Raw genomic sequence first — 24,965 nt, forward strand, 5'->3', positions numbered from 1 at the left:
ATTCTCCAACTGCTAATCTCTGAAAGACAACATTCAAATGTAACGTACCTAAAGGACTAGTTATTTTACCTTGCTTCTAAACTCCAAGACTTAAGATCTTAACAGTTCATCAACATGACTCACAGAAATAGACTCTAAATCAATTTCCAAATCAGGAGTGTTCAGGCTACTAACAGATCTTCACTGAAATGTATTCCTGCACAAAATCCCCAACAGTTTTAACCTGAAATAATGGAATCCAAGCCAGAGATGCATTTAAGTTTAGAGATCGCACTGAGAAAAGATACCATAATCATTAGAATTGCCACTGCATGTCAGTTCAGAAAGCAAAGTATTACTCAACACCTTTCTGAAAATCCTTAAAACCTGCAATATATGCATGTACCTCAGTGCTAGTAACATGCAGATCATGTTTTCCGTTTTATTATGCCTAGGTCACAACTTCAGTTGTTCAATGGATTGTTCCATTGAACAACTTTCGAAAAACTAAGAAGCCCATTCTTCTACATTTCCCCCCTTCATTGCAGCAAAGGAGACACCACCACCAAGAAGAGCAAGCTGGAAAAAAGTCTGCTTGCTTTCCTAAGTGTTTTCTGCATGATGCAAAGAAAGCTGAGACAACATTGCTTACCTCCCAAGGTTACTTCTCAACCCAAAGAATCTTAGCGGGTTTTGGTTCTTTTAAAAGTAATTTGGGTCAATTTGATCCCTTCAAAAAATGAGGAACTTTTAGCTTGTGACAGATACAGCTCCTCTTTGGAAAAAGTCATCTGGGAAAAATTCACAGCAAAGGCAAAATATCATGCCAAGCTAAACTAGTCATCAGCTTTAAGAGCAGAGCATCAAAGATCCTTCTAGAAAACTTCAGCAGCACAAGTGCTTTCCACCTTCAGCTTGCATATTTCACACAATTTGCATGCTTCCTTTAAGGAAGTATCAGTTCAGAATGATGTGCTTGAACTTTAAAGGGCACATCAATAATTATGAGAGTACCCATGTCCACATTGTTATCTCAGTTGAGACAGCTTCATATCAGCACATTTAAATGCATAATCAGTAAGAAAACACATTTTCCTTCTCAAAATGCCACCACATGCTGCAAGCTAATATCAAAACAAGCTAATGATTGTTGCTGTTTCCAGATAATGTTTTACATTAAAACAGTTCTAAAAGATATCTAGACTGAAACAATTTTTAATGCTGGAACAGAAGAATGTCCAAGCAATTTCATCCCTCCTTCATTTAAGCTGCATACAAATGTGTTAGACACTCCAAACACTTTATCTCCTAACGCAAATGCCTACACATCTAAAAGAACAGCAATAATGTTTTAGGTAGAAAGCCAGAAAATCTTGAATTTGTGAAGAAACAAACCTCAGAATTTTTATTTTTATTTTTTTCTGTTGGATTCTTGAGTCAAAAGTCCTTTAAATCTTCACATCTACTCAATACTCTTCTTGTACTGAGTTACATTTTTCACTTATCAATGGCCCAGGAACCTCTAAAGTAATTAACAAAATCTTTACAATCAAAGCTACTATGAATTGGGTTGTTTTGGTTTTTTTTTGCTATAGCAAACAAGTAGCTCATTTCTGTCACAAACTGATTTTTAATTATTTTTGAAACTCAAACAAAAAATCCCTTATGAAAAGCAAACACGAACCAGCAGGAAAATACAGTCACAGATGCAAATACATATGATTTTTTTTTTAAGCATTTGAAAAGTAAAGAACACATACACCCCCAAGTGAGATTAATCACAATTTTAAGATACCGTTAGCTGTTATATTAGAAGTGCATTTGTCCAAAGGTACATAGAAGGTTATTTGTCTGGTTTTAATCCTACCAGTATTTCTAGTGTTCATGCATTAATCCATCCCTTTTGCATTACATACGCAAGGTAAGAAAGGACAGCACATATCCTCCACTGTAAAGCAAGTTATCATGACACAGTGCAGCTAAGAGATGTCAAATAACAGTTGAAAGAAATTACTTGCCTCTTTAATTGCTAGCTTGTAAGTATTTTTACAACATAGAAAGCTCCAAGTAGCCCTTTCCACAAAGTGACAGGTACTCAGAGAACAGCCCAAGTAAAGATTTTTAGGACTTCTCCCAAGGCAGCACAACACTCAGTCAGCACTGGTTTTTCATTTCCATTCAAAGTCTCACAAACAGGAAAATCTTTGATACCTTGCCCCCAGAATTATCCCAACAACCTTTTCAAGCAGAATTTGCATCCTTGACCATCCCGTTACTAAGGTCTTAGAGAAACCAACTGGTAGTCAGAAGTAATAAAAAAAGAAAAAATCAAAGAACATACAAAAGGATTAATTTGGCTACCAACAAGGAGACTCATCAGATTAATTTACATGTTACACACATTCTGAAGACCAGACAGGCTTGACTCAGTAGCTGGAATGACTCAACATGCCTTTCTGAGCAGCAAAGTAAAATCACATTTCTTCTTTGCTAGACAATCTGGGAGTTTATCTACCAGCATTCTCTCTAAAAATGTATATACTGAAAGCATTTTACCCTGTGACCGCTACCGGCATAATCTCAAACTTTGGAAAGATTCCTTATGCTGGGTCTTTTCAGAAAAGGAATTAAGGGCTTGGTGCAATTTTAAAATAGGCTTGCTGAACAGTAGAAAGTAGACGATACAGTTAAGAAGACACAACTAAAACTAGCTCAGTATGTGCTGAACACTTTAAACCAAGTGCATTTGTAGGTGTGGAACCTTTCCTGGCACAGGTACATAAACTGTCCCCTTCTCTCCAATTTTTGGGGTTTTTTTTTTGCCATCATCTCAGCAAGGGTATATCCACTGCATAAATGTGTATATTTATATTTTATGTTTTTAAAACAACAACAAAAGCCCTACAACCAAAGCAACAGCTTAAAAGGATTGCAAATCTATCTAACAGTGTTCTCTTGGGTTGTAATAGACGAGCTTCCGATAGGTACAGATTCACATTCAACTGACACTGAATTACAAACAGAATTCTGTCAGTCTCAAACATCTTCTCAATCCCATAACATATTTATCAATTCTATAGCCAAGTTCTGAAGCCCGTGAGTATGATCTACAGGCTTAGCTATAATCAGTGGGTTACAAAACCTATGAATAATTTCCATGGTAATATGTCACTGCTAAGAACAAACATTTTGATGGAGATGCTTCATGCAGTTCTGTAGGTCGCGTAGTTAGAACACAATTAACTAGTATGCAAGGTCTTCTTTTATTCTGCTGATGTTATGTCAGACATGTTGTGTGAGAGATCAGATATACTCACTTCACTCTGTGGCTCCTGAATTACTTTGTAAAGAGATGAAATCAAGGCAGTCTTATCTTTCAAGTTTGTAGCATAGCTGGATATGGATGCTTCTGGCAGTGTCTGAAATAAAAACATTGTAACCAGTAGAAAAAGCAATTTTTATCATAAAAAGATAAGAGCTATTTCAATAACTATTTCCCATTACAGATTACTATTTACCAGTTTACTGTAAACTAAAACTTGTTTCACAAGAAATCCTTATTATGGAAATCACCATGCTTTCAGGACAACAAAATTGCCAGAAGACACACTGCATTTCATCACTTTGCAGAACAGTTTCATACAGAATGTAATGACAGTGGGTGGGTAAAATAAAAAACCAAGAGTTTTCAGGTGCAGCCCCGTACTTGAAGCTTAGCACTTTGCAGAGCCATACTTCAAGGAATTTTCTCTGTACACAGCTAGTGAAAATTACAGGATATAGTAAAAATATATAGACAGGATATAGCCTCTGAAAGAACACAAATTCCCGTTGGTGTGAACAGCTCTTCTGTAACACTAAACAGATTTTCTGCCCGTACTTAAGAAGGTAAAAATCTAATCTTTTTAGCAACCCTTTGAAAGCTGTACATTTTAACTTACTATTCATAGCTCTTACAGTGCTTCTTATCTGCAGTCCTTCAAAGGAGATAATACTCCACTATACAGATAGGAAAACACATTCCCAGTTTATCTAAGCAGGCCAGAAGCATGGTCTAGTCCATACTCAAATCAACAAGACCATTTATCTGTGATATACCTTTTTACCGTATTAATCCCAAAGAGGGCAAGTTAAAAACCGATCATCTGTATATATCACATTACCCCAGCAAAATACATGGTTACTATTCTTTTTATTTTCTACAGCAAACACTTTTCCATCCCACTCCAGCAGAGATTCAAACACTATCGGCTAAATATCTGAGAGTGTATTACCTTGAACTCTGATAACCACTCCTCCACAGCCCCAGTATCCACAGCTAACATCTTCCAACATCCGTTTCAAAACCTTCAGCCTGAAAGAATAAGCAAACAGAGTTTGTGAAAACTACACAGTCGCTGTATTAAGTAGATGATGAAAATTAAGTCCCTGTGAATATTTAAAGAATCTTACCATGCTTTTACTTGTTAACATTTCACATGCTGACATTACTTTGAACTTTCATTCTACCTCACTTACGGAAGCATTAAGCATGGGAGACTTCACGTACAGCAGTTTAATAAATTCCAAGTATGCATTGCGTGGGAAGCTCAATAAGTCAAAGATTTGCAGAAATGGCATTTTGAAAACAGAAAATACTACTTTCTCGATTTCAATTTATTTTTCAGCTTACAGAACTCAAGAGAAAACTGTATGGACTCACTGAAGAGAAAAACTGCTATTCCTAACTTGGAAAAGGTCACTGAAATAACGGCTGGTGGAAAACCTTTCAATCCTCCCCAACCATGGCAACTGCAAGAGAATGAGCCTGCTGCCTCAGCAGGTAGCCTGAGCCCCTGCCCAATACCCTTTCAGAACAAGATCATCAGGACTAAGACTCGAACACACGAGATGCTTTCTGAGGATGAAAGGGGAATAAGGAAGGGCTAAGGAATTATAAACCACAGAGGGATGAATTTGATTTTAACTGATTATAACTTTCTGAAAGAGGTTACTACGGAGCCAATAAGGACAGACTCTGTTGAACATCATACTTACAAACACGGAGAAATTGGGCATCGATGTGAAGGTCAGGGCAGCCATAGCTGCAGTGACTATGACGTCGTAGAGCATAGGATCCCAACGAGAAGAAGGATCAGAGCAAGGAGGATCAAGAATGCCCAGAATGGTTCACAGGCTTTTGCAAAAATATCACAAGCAACAGGAAGACTAGGGCTCCATGACGGAACGGGGCAGAGGACTTGCTGACAGGAGACATGGAAACTGGTACTCACTGCCACCTTTGCTTCTGTTGTTAGCACCAAGAGCAGCCCTCAGGAATCCCAGGCTTCTTGAGCACAGATGACTGCCTCAACTGCCAGGCTCGAAGGGCTGACCATAAGGGTGTGCTGCCATTCACAGGGACACTGACAGGCCGGAGACATGAGCCAACACATGAATCTCGGGAAGTTTAAAGATATTATCTAAAAAACTGTGTGTAACACACACAAATGATGGTCCTACTACAATTATTGAAGCAACAACCTCATCAGGTCCTACAGTATCACACATTCTAGTAGCCCTATCTTCATTCCTGTGAAGGTGGGCAAAGGCTTTTGCAACCTCACATGCTTCAGCAGGGTTGACAATAGCAACCATTCCCTGAGAGCCATCAATAGCACAAATCCCTCTGGCAATATTTACTGTTCAAAGAAACGCATGATTTAAAGCTGTCCAGAGGAGTCCTGGATACTCCAAGTCCATTGCTGACATCCAAGAAATACATTGTCATTTTTTTTCACCTATTCTTATAGGTATTTTCAGATTAAAGGCTCCCAGAGAACACAGGATTCGTTTGACTAGTAAGAACAGTAACATCACCCTTGGCTGGCATTATCCATTGGACTAAGGACAGTATTTCAAGCTTTTAAAAACGAAGTATTTGAAGGCAAATTGGGTTTTTTGTTGGTCTGTTTTTTTGTTTGGGTTTTTTTGCAAAACCATGAACTTTTGAGATGAAATCTATAAAAAACTGAACTAAAAGAAACAGGACAAAGTTTTGGCTGATCAGGTCTTCAATTTTTTTAGGTAGCAGAGGTATTCCATTGAGAGTTAAGGCAGTTGAGACGCACAGAAGATAAACTGTCCTTATTTTACCTTCATACGTTAAAAAAATGCATATACCTTTCTGAAAACTGTTTAAACTCTGAGCACAGAAGCATCCAGTAACACACACTTGAGTGTCACAAATAAGCAGTCTAATTTTGTAATTATTTTCCTTGAAGACAAAGATTATTATCTGCCAGACTGATCTATCCCGAGAAGGAAAAAATCCCCTCCATTCCACACATCAGGTGTGTGGGATCTATTAAAACTGGCAGACAACCTACCGCTTTGCTGAGGATTGACACATTCTGTGCTAGTTAAATAATATACTAAATTGTATTGCAACGATGTACGGACAGAGTCAGCAAACCTAAGACTGTTCTAAAGGAAGGATTAACAAATTTCAGTTAACGTAATTTTTAATGAAGCCCATATAAAGTTTACAAAAGTAACTCTAAAATGGAATTTCTTAAACACGAAGTGGGCCAAAACAGGGCCTAATTTATAGCATCTGTTAACCTTTTTTGGAAAAAAGCCCAAAAGTATTAAAAAAGCATGACTTAATTGCAGCTCCATTTCAGTGGATTCAACTGCAAGATAAAGGTCACTGTGAGCACTGCATGTCCAGTCACTGTGGAATTAAAACAAGAAGTAGATAAAGTAAACACATGCTACTTTAAAAAAAGCTGTGAAATTATATTGAGAATGTACTCTATAAATACCAAAACTATAACGAAAATTCAAACAATGCAGTAAACACTACCCAGCGATTCTCCAAGAAAAGTCTTGTTTTAAAGTACATCAGCATGTCAACACCCTTTGAATATTTTTTATCTTGGTGTCTTCCTCTTGAGTCCCTGCAAGGAGTTCAGAGGAGTGGAGTTGGAGAATTTCTTTAAAAACAAACTGCTTTTGTCCCCACAAATCAAACAATACTGCTGATGAGCAGCTTTGAATCATAGCATGTCCCCATGCGCCTCATCCCAAGAGAATAAGAGGCAGAATCATCTGGATGCTCTGACAGAAGACAGTTGCAGGGAAGAGGAAGGGGTCTCAAAGATTCAAATGATATCACAACATTATTTGTGATGGATCTCTGTAACAGTCAGGTTGTCCATCTTCCTTGAACTTTTATTAGAAACATACATATTCTTATATCACACAAAGTAAAGCAAATTCAGGTTGACACTCTCATTGCGGGTCTTATCACATTACTTCACATTTTCCACCTCCTGAAAGCATGTGTAGCTACTGCAGCCCAGCTAACACATGACAAATTTATCTGTTTGTTTATACCCTGTGAGTTAAAAGTACTTTGGAGTATTTTCCACAAGACTCTCAACTTGGATTAGCACCAACAAATAGGATTTACACTAAACAATAATTAAACTAGCTTTCCTAGTAGGACATCTATTTAAGGTAAGCATACTTTAAGCCAGAGAGCCCTTACTAATCTCTAACATTGGAACTGTCGGACATATGGAACTTGAGCTCTAATATCAGCAAGAGGAGAATAAGTCTAACTTACATTCCACTTGAAGTCTGCAATCCATTCTGATATAGCTTAAATTAGGGCTTGTCTGGATATTTTCCCAAGTAATAAGCAGCCTCTAAGAGCTGTAAATTGATCGTGCTCTATTCTAATACTACAATAAAGCTCTCTTTACATAGGAAATACCAATTCTTGCTTTAAGAGGAATAGTACAAACAGAGCAAGATATTAGGCAAGTTTATCTGACCAAAATGAGTCTTGTTTAGAAGAGACTTCTACAAAATCTCTACAAAACCCATTATTTTTTCTATTACAGCACAGACACAACAGGAACTTACTGAATTTACTGTTTTTAGAGGAAGGCGGACAAAGTTGCTATGCACTGAGCTAGTGGAGGGCAAGCCAAGAGGAATAAAGATGTATTCTCTGGCAAACAGTAATGGATTCACCTACTTAAAACAGTTTCAGTTTTTCACACCAGTCACTCAAGACTTTTTTTTTTTTTTAATACAATAATATCAAACCATGGCCTTGAAGGAAGTCACAAACAATACATTCACAGGCTGCTCTTTAGAAAGAAATTCTCACAATCGGTGGCTTTCCCATTCTTTAAAGCTACCCAGCCTTTGTAGAATTCATCCACAGAATGCATGCATGTAAATGAAACCTGGATGAAGTACAAGGAGGCTGGACTTGGATGAAGAATGAACTCAAGTTCTGCAGAACTGACCTTCTGAAAGCACAGCAGTGGGTGTTTGCTAGTGGAAGTCAGAGCTGGAAAAAATAAAACCAGAAGCCAAAGACTGCTCAAGGGAATGTCCTGTCCTCTGGGAATTGCTAGAGAAGGAGGGAAAGCATATATGGCATCCTTACCTAATCTGAAAAGTATCTGCTTGGAAGTTTGTACTATTTGCTAAGAAATTTTTTTTTAGCCTATGGGAAACATGGGACAGAAAGTTCAGATTTTTATGAACCATCAGCCAAATTTGTCAACTCATCCCAGAACAACAACAAAATAAACTTGTGAGCATTCAGATATATCAGACCCATAAGAGATCAAGTCCCTGGTACATGTTGATCTTGTATCTGATAGTAGTTTGTACACAAAGTAGAGAAGGGCCAATTAGGACTCAACTTTTCCTACCCTTTCAAGCGGTACAAGTACTATTAAAAACTTTTTAATCAGCTCTACACCGTATGTCAAGTTCACTTAAGAACTACAGTCTACACTTAAAATTCACACTGCCAAATCCCCTTCTCTCCCAGCTTATTTCAGAGACAAAGACACAATCCTTGGTAAGCCTCAGAACAGGAAAGAACGCTTGGGCAAGTGTATTCTTGAATAAATTGACAAAGAAGTGAATGTATTGTCCTGATTTCAATGCATAACTAATTCTAGTGACACAGGCCAGGTCTGGCTTCTTGACATTTTTCAAACTTACACAAAGAAACAAAACAGCCATCGTGTTCAGCCTGAAACAGTCACACACTCTATTCTAATACACAATGCAAGCAGTGCTTGAAGACTCAGTATCAAATATTCTCTGATAATTCTTATCATCAGTGAAAAATCAGGACTGTCAACAAGATACCTATGGTGCACCAAGCATCACTGACACAGGCTCAAGCCAATTCTTAAAGTGGCAAGTGATTGCTATGACAAGAGATTGCAAGTCAGCATCTTCTTACACGAGAACTAAAAAGCATTGGGTGAAACTGTAGGAGACGGGCTGAAAGCAAACAGAAGGAGTTACCAAAAACAATGTGAAAGAAGCATGCATTGAGTCACAAGTACATGAACTTTACATGAATGTGCATAAAAAGAATCTTGGAAACAATCATGGAAGAATCCAGCCACAGCCACTAAATATATAAGCACTTCTTCCTGTTCAGATAGTTCAAGTCAGAAGTAGCTCCCCCAAAACACTCTACTGGCTTCCTCTCTTAGTTCCTCTCCAGGCCTCTATTACCACCCACTGTTAGACAACAAGGTTTCAGAAATTCTGGTCTCATTCAGTATGGTTATTAGTAGTCTTCTTCACAATAGGGCAGTGAACCTACACAAAGACTACTGTTTTGAGTATGTTTGTCCCCAGTGATTTGTAAAGGTTACTGAGCTTTAGGAAGTGAAACTGCAGTCAATTTGGATTTCACATTGCCAAGGGCATTTTTTAGTTCTGCTGCTCTCTCCTCCTACTGTCCCCTCCCCTCCATCAGAGCTAAAAGCAACTACCTTAATTGCAGCTTATAATTTAGATCACAATGTGGAGCATCAGCCTTGAAGAGTCAGGGGTCAACGGACATTTCCACAATATAGATTTGAATAAGATTTCCTGATCTGCACATATGCTTCTGGAACACTGCACTTGGGATACAACAAAATGATAGATATTTGCCTATCAAATGGAAAAGTCCTCTCGAAGGATATCCATTACAGATTTTTAAAATCACAGGTCTAATAGCATTCAGCCACAGATGACAGACCTCAATTCAGTTTTAATAACAGCAAATAAGGAAAAAAAAAAAGTTACTCTAAAGAAAGAAAGCGTACATTCACTAGACTGTATAGAAACTATAGGTAGCTGTCCTAAATGCATTTCTTGGGCAAACAATCCAGCACCACAGAATATTGACACTTTGCAGTCCAGAAACCTACACACAATTACTTGACACATCCAACTATAACTCAGCCTTTTACAACCTTTCAATTCTGTTAACAGGAAAAATAAACCCCCCCAAAAGTCCACCTACAGTTAAGGTCGTAACTCCATTTACAATGCTGGCAAATAGTCGTGAAGGAACACATGACCCAAAACTTTCATGACGAAACTCTTGAACAGAAGCTAGCATCCCTATAAGCAATGGCTTTTAAAGATTTTAATCCTGATCCTTGACTCCTGACAATTATATTTGCTCAACTTCAGATTAGCAATCAGCAATTACAAATCACTTTTGTACACAACTAACCTTGTATTTGCCCTCAACCAGTACAGCGATAACTCTTTCAAGACAACCAAATGACTCAGGACAGCTAAACAACTCACTGAGATATGAGATTATACATAGAAATATTTGCTTGAATTTATACAAGCCATTGTAAGCCAGATTTATATTGCTAAAGCAGTACAAAAGCAGCCCTAGCAGCACAGTACCAAACTGAAGATGAAATCACTTCCACAACTTGATGGGGTTTTTTTAATCCTAATTTACTACTTCTTCCTTGCTGTTTCCTGCACTAAAGCACACCGTAAGTACAACTGCCATACTGATAACCACAGTCAGCCAAAACTGATCACCTATAAGCCAGCTTACTCTGGTTACATCCTATTCTCTAGCCTGCAAAAACCCTACTCTCAAGCTATTCCATTTGCCATATGCCCTCAAGTGTCAGTTTTTCTATCCTCTGTAATATAGCAATAGTTACACTTATTACAGGAAAATAAGAGGCATTACTCTCAAAAGTTTTTCTCAGCAGCTGAAATACTTGTTTCCTCTTGTTTTGCTCCATCTGAACACTATTGTTTCTATCTTATTAAATCTTTAAGAAAGAACAGATATAAACAGCCTAGTCCAGATAAAACACAATACATTTAGTTGAAAAATCTTGTCTTACAGTGTGTTGTTATTCTGGATTAATATAGTTAACAGTTTAATATACACAAAGAAAAATCAAGGTAATCAATGTACACATCATAAGGAAAAAAAAATTAACAGTAGAATACAACCACAACTTAACCAAACATAACTGAAATGACAAAAAGAAATCTATTAAATGGAATGGTACATTAATACTGCAAAAGTGACCTAATCCACAAAGGTTTTCGAGTTTTTGCTTTAGCCACATAATTCCATAGTACTAAAAGAAATGTATCTTCTCTATGCTCTGATAAGAATGAACTAAAAAACTTTAGAAATTTTCTCTATTTCCTGGATATCGGCACTCCTGTAACTTCTGCCAAGAGCATCTATGAGCAGGCAATATCACAGTTGATGACACAGTGCTCTTACCACTTCTGTGAGGGAAAGCATTGCTACAGAAGTTATCCACTTACAAGAAACGTTCTCTACGGAACCCCAAGCAAAGTAAACTTATTGTTCTCACATATCCTAGTTTCCCTAAACCCAAAATGCGTTACATCCCTATGAAATGAGGAAGTTTCCCTGAAACCCAAGTAGTGAAATAGAATAAACTATGCAGAGAGAGAGAATAAGTAGGATACAGCTCTTGATTCAGTGCTGCATACAAGTCTTGAAGTAACCAGTGGTCCTTTCAATAGCAGATGGCATTATTTCGGTAGCAATGCTGTGACATCTAGTTTCTCGCCTTCTCAAACTTCAGTGCTACTATAGTATACCTATGCAAGCAGTTACTCATTTAATCTAGCTGTTCATGAAGTCTGTTTGCTCAAGCTGATTTTGAAAATAAGTTTGCCAAGTGAAACTTGCAAGTAATCTCAGTGAGAATTTGTTCAGACTTCCAGCCACATATCAAAAAGAAAGGTGTCAGGTAATTCAGCTGTTGGAAAGACTCTCAGTGTAAAGCATGCATAAGCAGATACTGCGCAATAGCTTGAGCATGACCTAAATAGCACGTGGAGAACTGAGCAGACACTGTACTTCATCTCTGAGCATCAACTGTTAAAGGCACAATTCCAACATCTTCTACCATTACAGCATGTAGCTGCACCTAGAGCAAACAGAAAAGCATTCATCTGACAAGTAGTTTTGCAGTGACATATCAGAAGCAAAAAGACCCAGCTCACAAAGTAGGGACAGGAGTTTAAGCAGGTTCTTTGCCTTCCATTTGTAATACTCTTCAGTTTCTACTTTTTTACCAGCAACATTACCAAAAAATTCCCAACTCCACTAGCTGACAATGGGATGTCATGTGGTTCTGCCAGTTTTCAAGCCCGTTCCAGGTATCTGCACCTCATTTAATGTAAAAGGCAGAGATGCATACCTGCAAGCCAGAAGCTGATGTTAAATGTTGTTACACAAGGCCCACAAGGAAGTTTTGTAGCAGCTACTGAGACTTCACTTCAACTGAGTCTTCCTTCTGCCTCCCGAAAATCTGATGAACTCCACAAACTGGGGATTAAGTTGCAGAAGTTTCAGATGCTTCAGAAGTGACTTATTTTTATTTGCCAAAAAATGAGTTGGTTTAAGTTCTACAAACTTTTAACAATAGCATGTTAAAAGCATAAAAATTATTTTATTGTGCATGTCCAGTTAAAACTTTCCTCTACAACCTGGACTCCTACTTTGCGAGCATTCATAAACTTTCATGTAAACCAAATACGAACTATCCTTTCAAAGAACTTCCGCTTGTAACTTAGAAAGTCCAACACATTCTGTGTGAAACAAGCATGAAACTGCACTTTTGGCATAAACGCTGGCACAGGTCAGTGATCTGGATGTCCCAGAAGCAGGCTTTAAAGAACTTGGTATACTGCAAAATTAACCATAATGGTGCATTTACCCAGGGTAGGTCTACAGTATAGTGCAATAACATCAGACATTATCAAATATGACTGCAACGGAAAGGTTTGATTCTACTTTTACTCCAGAGCATCTCTTTTAAGTGAGTGCTATGATACATCCCACCACCCCAATGATATTCTTTGCAAAATATCATCTCCAGTATACCATTCTACTATTTCCCCAAAGATCATGAGAGAAAAGCAGGAACCTTGCTATTAGGAATACACCACAGATTTTATAGCAAGAAGAGGTTTATGGTGGTCTATTAATACATGTTTTAGTGGCTCATTTTGATAGTAAAAAAAAAAATATATGAAGGTGCATTTTCCAGAAGAGGGGTATATCAACACTGAAAAAACCTTTGGATTTCATTTGCTTTGAGTGGTTGATGATTGCTTCCTTTTAACTTGCAGAATTAAACTGATCCACCAATACACGCACATGATGCTGAGTTAAATAGCGTCAGGGCAAAAAATGCTTTATCTCTCCGTGGCAGTCTTCTCACTCTTCCTCATCCCGTCCTCCCCCCCCTGCCCACAAACACCCTCCTGCATGAGCCTGTTATACTCACAAGGACCTTCAGAGCACCCAAGAACTCTGTGGTTTTTACACACTTCTTAAGCAACAGAAAAACACGACTTTTAACTAAAATTTTTAAAAAGTAACAGCAGGACTCACAATTCTCTTTCATTTAGAAAAGATATATTCATGAAATGCTCTACTGCCACATATCATTTCAGTGCTGCAGTACTAAGTGTGTGTGCAACTTGAAGTCTCAGATAATCTACTTCCCTATATGTCTTGTCCTATATTGTATTAAAAAAACCCACACCAACAACCCCAAAACTCAAAAGCATAAAGGTGACAAAGCAGGAAAAAAAAGGTGTTAATCGTCTCGCTTTGTACAGCATTTTAATTTAGAATTAATATTAGATGAAAAAGACCTTCAAGTAAAGAGTTCCCAGTTAATGAAAGCAACTAAACTGAGAACATTAGTTATTCCAAGAGAGAAATATAAGCTTAATGAAACTCAAGTTACATAGGTTCTGGAGGGACTCTTACTTGAGCAACTGATATAATGATTTTCAAAGTAAATGGTGTCATTTATGCGCCATTGTTCCAAAGCCGTAACAATAGAAAGTTTCTAATGAATTTATATTGATATTGCTTAGGTAGCAGAGAACAGTTTAATATTATAAATAACAGAGCATGCATTCATTTTCTTTTCCTGTTTCTTTTATTTGCATTCTCACTAAATCTCAAGATGTCTTCTGCTCAAGACAGGCCTGATTTGTGTGAACTGTAAGACCTACGTATCTAGTATTTCTAGAATGAAAGAGTGGTACTTAAATATTACAGTTACAAATTCAGACCCCTGGTTTAGAGCACAGAGTTCATGATTTAGAGCCTGACAAATATTTCTGTGCCTAACAACAAAGTAGTCAAAATTTGTTTCGATAATAATCTGAAGCATATGAGCTTAGAACTTGATTTAGCATATTCCGCTTGCATGCAGCAATTGAAAAGTCGCTTGAATGGCAGATGCCATTATGACAACATATTGAAATTGGTCATTGACTACACATATCTGTGGGACACAGTGGACTCAAATGAACCTGAGCTGAATGATATCAGTAGAATTTAACAATCCTAGGAAGCAACATGTTATGCTCGTACAAACTGTCCTATCCACAGGAAAGAGGCGTTGCAATGAACCAAGAGCAAAGCAAGCTGTGCCACATGAGAGGAAAAAACAAATATAATCTCAGTGAATGGACACTTTTCAAACAGTATGACATTTGGAGGGTGGAGGTTAATTGCACAACACAAAAAAGATCATACACCTATCATTTAAAATCAGTAGACACATTTAAGGAACTTCTGGAATGGTAAATGTGGCATTATTTAGTTCCTGTTTCATCAGTTAACTTCCTATTCACACTTTTGTCAGTTCCTCTGTTTACTGTACAAGCAGGGACCTTCTTTTAGCTGCTCCTCCTTCCCTTGAAGTATGCATCCTACTGCTGCTACTTAATTTATACAGGACTTGTTATTTTACCATACACACACAAAAATAAAACCCAACAAAACCAATTGTAGATGATTAAGGAAGTCAGTCCTGTCACTGTCCCACCAGACTGCTGCAACTTGGTGAACACAGAACCAGAGAATGGTTTGTGTTGAAAGCGATAGCAAAGCTCATCCAGTTCCAACCCCTGCCACAGGCAGGGACACCTTTCACTACACCAGGCTGCTCCAAGCCCCGTCCAACCTGGCCTTGAACACTGCCAGGGATGGGGCAACTACAGCTTCTCTGGGCTCTCTGTGTCAGTGCCTCAGCACCCTCACAGTAAAGAGCTTCTTCCTAATGTCTAATCTAAACCTACCCTCTGCCAGCTTAAAGCCATTCCCCCTTGTCCTATTCCTACATGCCCCTGTAAAAAGCCCCTCTCCAGATTTCTTGTCACTGCCTTTAGGCACTGGAAGTTGCTCTGAGGTCTTTCCAGAGCTTTCTCTTCTCGAGGCTGAACAAGCCCAGCTCTCTCAGCCTGTCTTCACTGGAGAGGTGCTCCAGCTCCCTGATCATCTCTGTGGCCTCCTCTGGACTCACTCTAACAGGTGAACTATTCAACACAGGTGAGCTTTCATCCAATTCTTTGTCAGAACAGGACAAAACATATAAGACACTTTTGAATACCCATAAAATGGGAATGAATGAAAGATTTTCATTACTCCCTTAAGGAATTAACATTATGCATTATGGATGCAAAGGAACTGGATAGTGTAGAGAAATCTCATTATGTTGAGTTTCAGGTGGAAAATCCTTATCAATTTCCCCTTTACAGCTGCACCTTGCCAGTAACAACAGCTTGGGATAAAATACCACTGCACAAATAAATCTTACATTCTAGTAAGAACTCTTGGTAACCAGCGAAAATGCATATACTTCAGACACACTTAAATTTTAGCATAAGACAAGAAAGAATACTATTGAAAATACGTCTATCAAACAAAAATTACCAAGGCAGCAGAAAATTACAAGCAGAAGAGATAGCAAGTCTACATCTCTAACAAGGCAAAAAGGTCAGGAAGAGTAGTTCTGCTATACTTCCACACATGACTGAAAATTCAACAAAATTTCAACCAATTCTAGCCGAAACAACAGAATTCTGATACTTCAAGCAGTATTGTTAAATATGCTACAAAACAGATGTTCCCTTTGTTGAGTTTCACTAAGTAACATGACAAGTCTTATTGTCTGCAGCATCTCATCACAACACCACTGTGGTAAGAACGCCTGCTATTTACAATACTAACACAAAATGCTGCTAAGAAAACAGTGAACGGGAAAGGAACTTGATTTTTTTCCCCCTCAGCTTTACAATTAAATGTAAATCATATTCTCTCAAGACAGGCAGGAATTGGTAAATGCTACACCAATGCTGGCAAAGCTACAGAAGGCACGTGTAAGTGGGTGTGCAGAATTATCATCAAAAGGCTTTCACCTGCTCCTCTGGCTGCTGCAATGGGAGTTTAGTTCAAAGCAGGAAAAAAAAAATGCAGGAACCTATTAGTCTTTCTAGACCTGACATACGGAGTCAATATAATTAAAGGCATGGGGGATGTGAATGGAAAGACTATGCTTATTGAGCCTAAAAGCAGTAACTGAGTAAAAGCAGTAGCATGTCCACAGCACATGACATGAAGCAGGCAGGTATTTCAGCACAACCTAAAGAAAGTCAATAACAAAAGGTATTATATTAACTTAAGAGACAGTAATTGGTTCAGCCAGATGTGCTACTAAATGACAAACTCCAGAATACTCAGAATTTCACTGGCAAAAATCCAGTGTGAAGTTACTGTAAGGAAGATAAAATTATTGCTTTAGCAGGAAGTATCAAGAGCTAAGGAATTCTTTAACACAAAAGAATTCCCCTTCATCAGCCTAACTCAGAATATATGACGTTGCAGCCTGATTTTGCAACCTACTTCAACTCTGGCAGAGTAAGACGACTTCCTGCAGCCTGCAAACACTGAGGAGTGCTACTGGGGGAAAAGAAAGTGTTAAATTTTGTACCCGCAGATCCTATAGCGTGCTTCCTCAGACAGGGATGTTTCTACAGTATACCCAACATGCCTTACATGAGAGACTCTTGAAAATATTCACAGTATCCTAACTTTCAGAGATGGTGTCTGGTTTAAAAACTTTTAAAATGCAGTTTTTGAAGATTAGGACAACTTAATGCTTTTACTCATATTCCAACCATTTGTTTTAATACAGCAAATACTGTAGTATTAAAAATAATTCAAAATAGGAAACAATTGTCTTTACATACGTGAACAGGATTCAAGTACTTGAAAACAAATCACAACAATATAGTACAGCCTTACCCATTAACCAGACACTCGGGAAGACCCTATATTATCCAGCACTAGCTTCTGTACAATACTCAGACTGCTAGATAGTTTAATTATTGAGTATTAGATTTAACTCTCTATTACATATTTAGAGTGTAACAGGCTTCTTCCCCCCTTTCTAAAAAGAAATAGTAATATTGCAATAAAGTATAGTAATAGTACTGAATAACGGTGTTTAGCATTAACAAAAATATTAAAGCTGTATGCACTATTCATCAGGTTGACGTTAATGCCTTGCTGAAGCATAAAGATTTATCCCCTGCAAACAGCAGGAAGCTTTAGGAGACAGCATGGCTTTAACATTGAAGTGAGTTAATTAGTGTCCAGTGAGGCTTCAGAATGTACTATGCCATTTCTAATTAAAGGTTAGCTTCCAAAAAAAAAAAAAAGGCAACAAAATGTAAAGGTTATCTCTTAACAAAGAGACATGTCTTTAATAGCTACCAAAGTGCCCAAGATGTATAGTTTCTGTCACTAAGTTTAGAATGAGAGCTTTTAATCCAGTCAGGATAGAATACTTCTGCATTAGCAGTAGTCATGTTTTACTACTCAGCTAGCATTGCTTTTACCTAAGTGTCTTTGTTACACTTTCACTGCTACACAGCATTTCAGATCATTGGAGGTTAGAGAGAGAAGATTACAAATATACGGATTTTGGACAAAGAACCGGTTGCCAGTCTTCCTCTCAATGATCAGATCATTCTTCAGCAATGCTGGTCTTCTAAAATAAACTAAAAAATGTTTCCAGGCACACCATCACTTTTCATGGCATTCTCCACACAGAAGAGTGATAATGATTAAGTATCTGTCCAAATTCTACAGGCTTTATTGATTCCAGTTCTAATAAATAATACTTTTAGTAACAACTCTTTATTGAACCCACTTGTATTAAATTTGTATACCATTTAGAAGTTACACTGACGCTTTATAAACAGAGCCCTTCACTTATCACACAAACAAATACACCAACATCCTCCTATATCTGCCACTGCAGCAACAAGAAAGTGTCACATTCAGATGATTTCAATATGCTTGGGCTGTAAGTTAGGCTGCTTTCATTCACCACTCTTCCAGTTGTTACTAAAGCATGTAAGTTCATGCAGGGATGCGTCTAAAGAAATCGCTGTAAATAACAGTTGACCTCCCTGTCTAAGCTGACATACTATTTTTATTCTGCTGCTCTTCAACGTGGTCCTAATAAGGACAAAGGCTTCACAACAGGTTCACCAGAAGTACACCTCATATCCTGCATTATTTTAGATGTGCTAAATTAAAACCAGAGGTGTTGGACCTTTCAGATGTTGTTGTTTTGGTGGAGCTGTTTTTCGTTTGGTGGGTTTTGGTTTTGTGGGAGTTTTTTTATCTAATCCAGGAGCGTTTGAACTTTCAAGCAAACAAAGTTCCAGCACAAATTATGATAGAAATCTTATGATTTACAATAACAAATGTAGAAGCATTTCACCCTGCAGACTCACTGAAAATCTTTTAAATTTTGCCAGTGTTTTCAAATAACTTCAAATAATTTAAATTTCAGTTATTCATAAAGACAATCTTGAGAGTTTGCAGAAGTACTTCATCTTAGAAGCATGTGCATACACTTGTAATAGACATATAGGGAAGATTCTGATGAGGCACTGGCACAGGTTGCCCAAGTAAATGCTCCATCCCCGGCAGTGTTCAAGATCAGGTTGGACAGCGCCTTGGACAACATGGTCTGGTGTGGGACATCGCTGCTCATAACAGGGGGGCCGGAACTGGATGATCTTAAGGTCCTTTCCAACTCTGTTCTATGATGCTATGATATTAATGGCATGTACAGCTTGAGCAGCCTAGAAGCTTTAAACACAGCCTTGCAAAAATATGCAGTTGCTCCACGTTCAAAACACTTTCATCCTTTTAGTAATCCTTGTCTTCAGCACCACCAGTCTGACACAGATTTCAGTCCTTATCCTGACACCACTTCGTTATTGCCTTCCAAGATTATCTCAAGAAGCATTTCAAATTAATTAATCCAATTTAAGTTCCTAATTAACTGAGGCTAATAAAAATATGTTCTAATGCCAGCACATTCTCCCTTCCCAAATGTGCATTTAATACGCCACCATGCCAATTCTGGCAACCAAGGACAGCAAACTGACAAAAGGACCATTTTTTCTGGAGAAGAAAGAAAATACAGATTTAAAAGATATCATGCCTATAATTCTAATGAAGGTGGGAAGATTTATACTTGCACAATTAAACAAGAGCATTAACAGATCAAAAGCTGTAATTTTGTTAAGCAGGAAAGCTATCAGATTCCAGTGAAGCAATAAATACTTTCAAGTACATCCATGCAACTACAAACCAACACACTAAAAAATGCTGCATATGAAATGCAGGTTTTAAGCACACTGAACTTCCATAACAATGTGGAAGAAGTCTTAAAGATTACACAGCATCTTCCGGTCATCAGGGTATTATATCTTGGTAAATAAACACAAATCTGCAGCCTTTAGTTTTTCTAAAGTGCAATAGTTTCAGATTTGAGTTCTTCCAAATTCAAAGAAGACAGAGCACGCACACAGTGATGGTCATACCATCATATACCCTATACAGGATGACAGAATCTCCTGCTTAAACTTCATCCATATTGCTCCTGGAAGACTGGTCACTAGTACAACTTTAAATAACACACAAATGCAGCAGTTCATATCCGTAATCTCCATTTATGCTAACAAAACTATTCTCACAAATCCTTTGGCAGATTAAAGTATAAGCTTTGTACTCAGCTTTGCATTTGCAAGAGAGAAAGCATGCCAGGCCATGCCGAGAACAGAACGATTTGGGTTGGAAGGGACCTTAAAGATCATTCAGTTCCAACCCCCTGTCATGGGCAGTGGTGCCCCACACTAGACCATGCTGCCCAAGGCTCTGTCCAGCCTGGCCTTGAATACTGCCAGGGATGGGGCAGCCGCAGCTTCTCAGGGCAACCTATGCCAGTTTATTCCATCATCCTCACAGTAAAGAATTTCTTCCTAATATCTAACCTAAATCTACACTCTTCTGGTTTAAAGCCACCTCCCTCCTTATCCTATCACTACATGCCATGTATCAAGTGAAGATTTGATAATTAAACCCAAGAGGGTGATCCACCCAATGGATTTATGTCTAAACTGTTCCTGATATAAGCTTTGTACATTTGCAGAGTGCCCAGGTGATCTTTGTTAAGAGCCCATGTGCTACTGTATTTTAATATTCTTATAACATAAACATTTAAGCCTCATGAAAGTTTCATTTGAAAGCCTCAAATGTAAAGAGTACTCCACAGGCTCTTAGTCCCAAAGGAAAGTCTGGGAACTGCGAATTTTTGCTCATAAATCATGCAGATTTCTCAAGCTATGCATCTTCCACACAACCTGAAACAAAACAGCGTCACATCAGACCATAAAACGTGTATCTACTTTCTAATTAAGACAGCCAGACATTAGCCAGCATTTGATAACCAATAAGTCTCTAGAAGGAACATGACAAATTTCACATTGCGTGTATTAAAATCAGTGATGGGTTAAGAGTTCCTACCTCAAGGCAGGAACTAATGAAAATTAATTTCCTGACATGAACAAAGAAGGTTCAAGATGTTGGGGTTTTACACTAAAATGCACTAAGACTTAGACTTTAATTCAATGACTTACTATTAGGCTTGATACAGTCATAACATATGCATCAGCAAATGGGCTCTTCTCCCAGCTTAATGCCAGCTCCATTGTGCTAAGTGAAGTACAGATGACACATACCATTTGTAGTACCTAGCCTTGCAGTATCTCAAGCACACGCTTGTTTGCGATACAAGTCCTTGCAAAATTAGAATCCAAGTGACTTAACTACCCAGCTACGCCTGTGAACATGACTACCATGGACTCTCTCAAGTGAAAGAAAACCCTCCCATTCACAAGACCATGGCAGGAGTTCAACACAATTCTGCCCATGAAAGCCTTTTTCCTTGTAAAAAGCATTCTGAATAAATTTAACTGGTACCTTAAAGAGCGCTCAACACTGAAAGGAAGTGAACTGCTACAGTTAATAAATCATCAGAAGTCATACTGAACTTCCTGAAAACTGTCACCCCTCTGATAAAAGGCCAGCTTAAAGTCTCATAAAGAGATTATTACAGAGAGATGCAGCCGAGTTTTGCATTTCAAAAGTAGTATTTTCATATTGTCTTCTTGTGAGGAAAAAATATGTCCAAGAATAGTGCCAGATGGATCTAGAACTCAGCTTCAAAGACATTACTGGTACCAAAAGTATTTCACTGATGAAAGTAGAACAGATTGTAACTGAAATTGACCAAGCTTTACAACTCTGGTTACTTTTCACAACATAAGAGAACTTGTTGGAAGCAGGACAGGACAACAAAAGCAAGGCACTGTCATAGACGAAGGCATTCTGTCAAAAGCACAAGCTTCTGAATAGACTCCATAGCATCTAACTGCATTATTGGAGGGAGAAACTGCAGAAAAGCTTTTTAGAGGCAATGAACAGCAACCACCAATGTCACTCTACACTTTGCTGCACAAAACTGCCTTTTTGCCCCTTTGCCGTGTCATTTGTTCAAGTTGCCTTTAAAAGAAGAAGCGCTCATCACCCAATCGGAATTTGCAGCTAACAGCAATCACTTCGTAGAAACTTTCATCTTTTGTTCTTCTACAGTCATCTTCACACACTAGCAGCATATACTAAAGATTACGAAAGAACAATGCTAACAAGACTTAAAAATCCTCGAGTACACAAATCTTTCCCTTGAGAACTTAAGACTCGGGAGCTTTTTCGGGATAGAGTCAGAATCCAGCTGGACAGAAAACAAACGTGAGATCTTTGCGGATTGCAGGGAACAAGACATGTCCACCACCATTATCTCTGGTTTTACCATTACCTTTAAAACACAAAGCAGATGGAAAGTTACTTCACTGTAACGTGCGGGAAGTCAAATATCGAAGCCTGAAGACAAACAACCCCCCGCAGTCTGCGGCGCTTCCCACTGATGAACCTCAACCACAAACTCTCAGCAATTACAACTGTTGCAGCCACCTCTCGCGTTCCTACCCGCGGACACCGAAGTTAAGGCGGCAGGAAAAACAAAAAAACACGCGGAAAAGACGGGTTGGAATGGATGTATTCCACAGCACGCTACTGAACTATGCCCCAGATCTTCCCACGAGCGAGCAGGCACACGCTCCCAGCACGGGGAGATAGAAGTCAGCTCCAGGCACCACGCTGCTCGGGTAGACCAGCGGGAGCAGCTCCTTTGTCTGGTCCGCAGCCGGCTGCCCGCACCCCCCACTGCCTCCTCCAGCCGACACAAATGATCCCGCTGGCCCAAGCCGCCCCGCCGAGGCCGCCGCTCCCCTCCTCCGCCCTCCCCGATCGCCGCCCGGGACCCGAGCGAGACCGGGCGCGGGAGGACCCAGACGCAGCCGAAACGCAGGCGGCGCCCGGGGAGGACCGCGGGAAGGGTGAAAGCTGCAGCCGGTGCCCGGAGCGCGGCCCCGCCCCGCGAACAGGGACCAGCTTCCCTCAGCAAGGCGGGTGGGGCGACCGCCGACCCCCTCAGTGAGCCGGCTCTGCCCCTCCACCGCCCCCCGCCGTGCACCGAGCACCGGCCCTTCACCCGGCCCCGCCGCGGTAACTCCCCTGCCCCGTCCATGCCCGCGCCCTTCGCACACCGCGCGAGCCCCTCGGGTAACGGCCGCTACAGCCGCGCACCGACGGCTGCCCCGGGGGCGGCGCGCGGGACCCGGAGCCTGAGGGGCTCTCCGCAGCCGGCCGTCAGCTGCCCAACCGCGCAACCGTCCCGCCGGCGCTGAGGGGCTGCGCCAGCCCCACGAGAGAAAAGTTGGCCCAGCGGAGCGGCCGCTAACCCCAACTCACCCGTCCCACCCGTCGGGCCCTCCTCCGCCGCCGCGGCCCCTCGCCGACTTACTCGCCCGCCGGGAGCGACAGCGGCGAGCGCGGGCGGTGGCGGGCTGGCACCGCCCGACCCCGCCGCTGCCTGGCGGAGGCCGCAGCCAATCAGAGGGCAAAGCGCGGTCACGTCAGCCAATAGAGTGGCAGAGCGGACTGTGCGGGCGCCCTCTCCCTCCTCTCCCCCAATGGGTGGTGCTGCCCCGCTCCGAGGGCGGGCGGCGGCGGGGCCGAGGCCGGAGCTGGGGGGGGGTTGCCGGTCTGTGAAGGCGCCCCGGGAGGGAGGGGGGGATCGCCGCGTCCTGCAGCCGCAGGCCCGGAAACGCGAGAGGCGGTGGCAGCTCCGTGGGGTGACACAAGTCATTGTTTCCCCGCCGGGGCTGAATCGGCAACGTGCCTCCGGCGCCAGGCAGAACTCAGCCCCGCGGCCGAGGAATCCGAGGCTGACCCGGGGCTCTGAGGAGGGCCGTGCCCCGAGGGGAGATGCTCCATCCGTGGCGGCGGGAAGCGCACGCTGCAGGAGCGCTGGCGGGAGCTGTCACACCGAGCGAAACGCGCAGGGGCAGTGCCGGGGGAGGGCTGGGGGAAGCCGGCACGGGGCGCGCGTGTTGCCGCTGTCAGAAAGCACATGGACACCCACCTCCTGCCACCGCTGGAAACGAAACCGGAGCTGGTGACAGGCTGAGTAACGGACTATTGAGCCAAGTACAGCCTTTAACGTCCCAGCCCTCACAGAGCTGCCGGCTGACAGCTCCGCCAGGGAAATGGGAATGCCTCATCATTGGATTCCTCTTCGTTTTTATCAGTCGCGTCTTGAACATTAGTTAGATTCTGGATTCTTATCAGCCTTCCCAGAGTGCAGCAGTTGTGGGCAAGTTTCATTCCACAGCACTCTAAGGCCCTTTTCAATTGCAAGTATTTTTCTTGGTTTTTTTACTCCCTACTGACTTCATCCTCGGATTGCTCTGAAGAATGATCTTGAAATAAAACTGAACACCACACAACCAGCTCCTTTTTGTTTTAACTGAAGCACAGTCTACATTTTTTGTTAGGACCAGGGTTTCTTTGCAAGCATGCTTTGAGGATGAAGCTTTAATCCTCTGAAGCACACGCTTACGGAAATCTTCAGGATTAATAAAGATTAAGTTAATCAGCAATATAATCGCTGTGTGCTGAAACTGAGGCAAGCAGGTTGTGATTTGGTCAGTGTCAAATACCATGTAATGACAGAGCCCGAATTAGCTCCACCAACGCTGACTGTCACAAAGCCTTGTCGCATACAACTACTCATTTAAGAGCCATGCTCTTCCATGCCTTACCAGTCTTAATTTCCTAAATGAGTCTGCAGAGGTAGACAATGTGTTCACATAAAAGTGTATTGACTTCCCTGGAGCCTTGAACCTGAGAAAATGGCAGGTTCAATGCACTTCAGCAAGCTTTCCTGGCCACCCTGCATACACACGTCAGTATCTTTCTGTCTGAGCTGTGTCTAGACTTGTACTATTGTACCATTCATTCCCATGGGTATCTAGTATATAATTTTAATTTATTGGCAATAAAATGTATGCATTAT

General features: G+C 40.5%; 1 protein-coding gene across 1 annotated transcript in view; it reads right to left on the reverse strand.

Moving 5' to 3' along the window:
• HYCC1 (hyccin PI4KA lipid kinase complex subunit 1) overlaps positions 1–23,427 on the reverse strand; it is a 45,069-nt gene extending 21,642 nt beyond the window's left edge. Inside the window, exons 1-3 of the mRNA XM_080611615.1 lie at positions 23,360–23,427; positions 4,254–4,333; positions 3,297–3,398 (exon numbers count right to left, since the gene is read on the reverse strand). Of these exons, the coding sequence (XP_080467741.1) occupies positions 3,297–3,398; positions 4,254–4,304 (153 nt within the window). The 5' untranslated portion in view covers positions 4,305–4,333; positions 23,360–23,427. The remainder of the gene's footprint in view (positions 1–3,296; positions 3,399–4,253; positions 4,334–23,359) is intronic.
• Positions 23,428–24,965: the final 1,538 nt, after the last annotated feature.

The sequence above is a fragment of the Psittacula echo genome, assembly GCF_963264785.1.
Source record: "Psittacula echo genome assembly, chromosome: 2".
NCBI lineage: Eukaryota > Metazoa > Chordata > Aves > Psittaciformes > Psittacidae > Psittacula > Psittacula echo.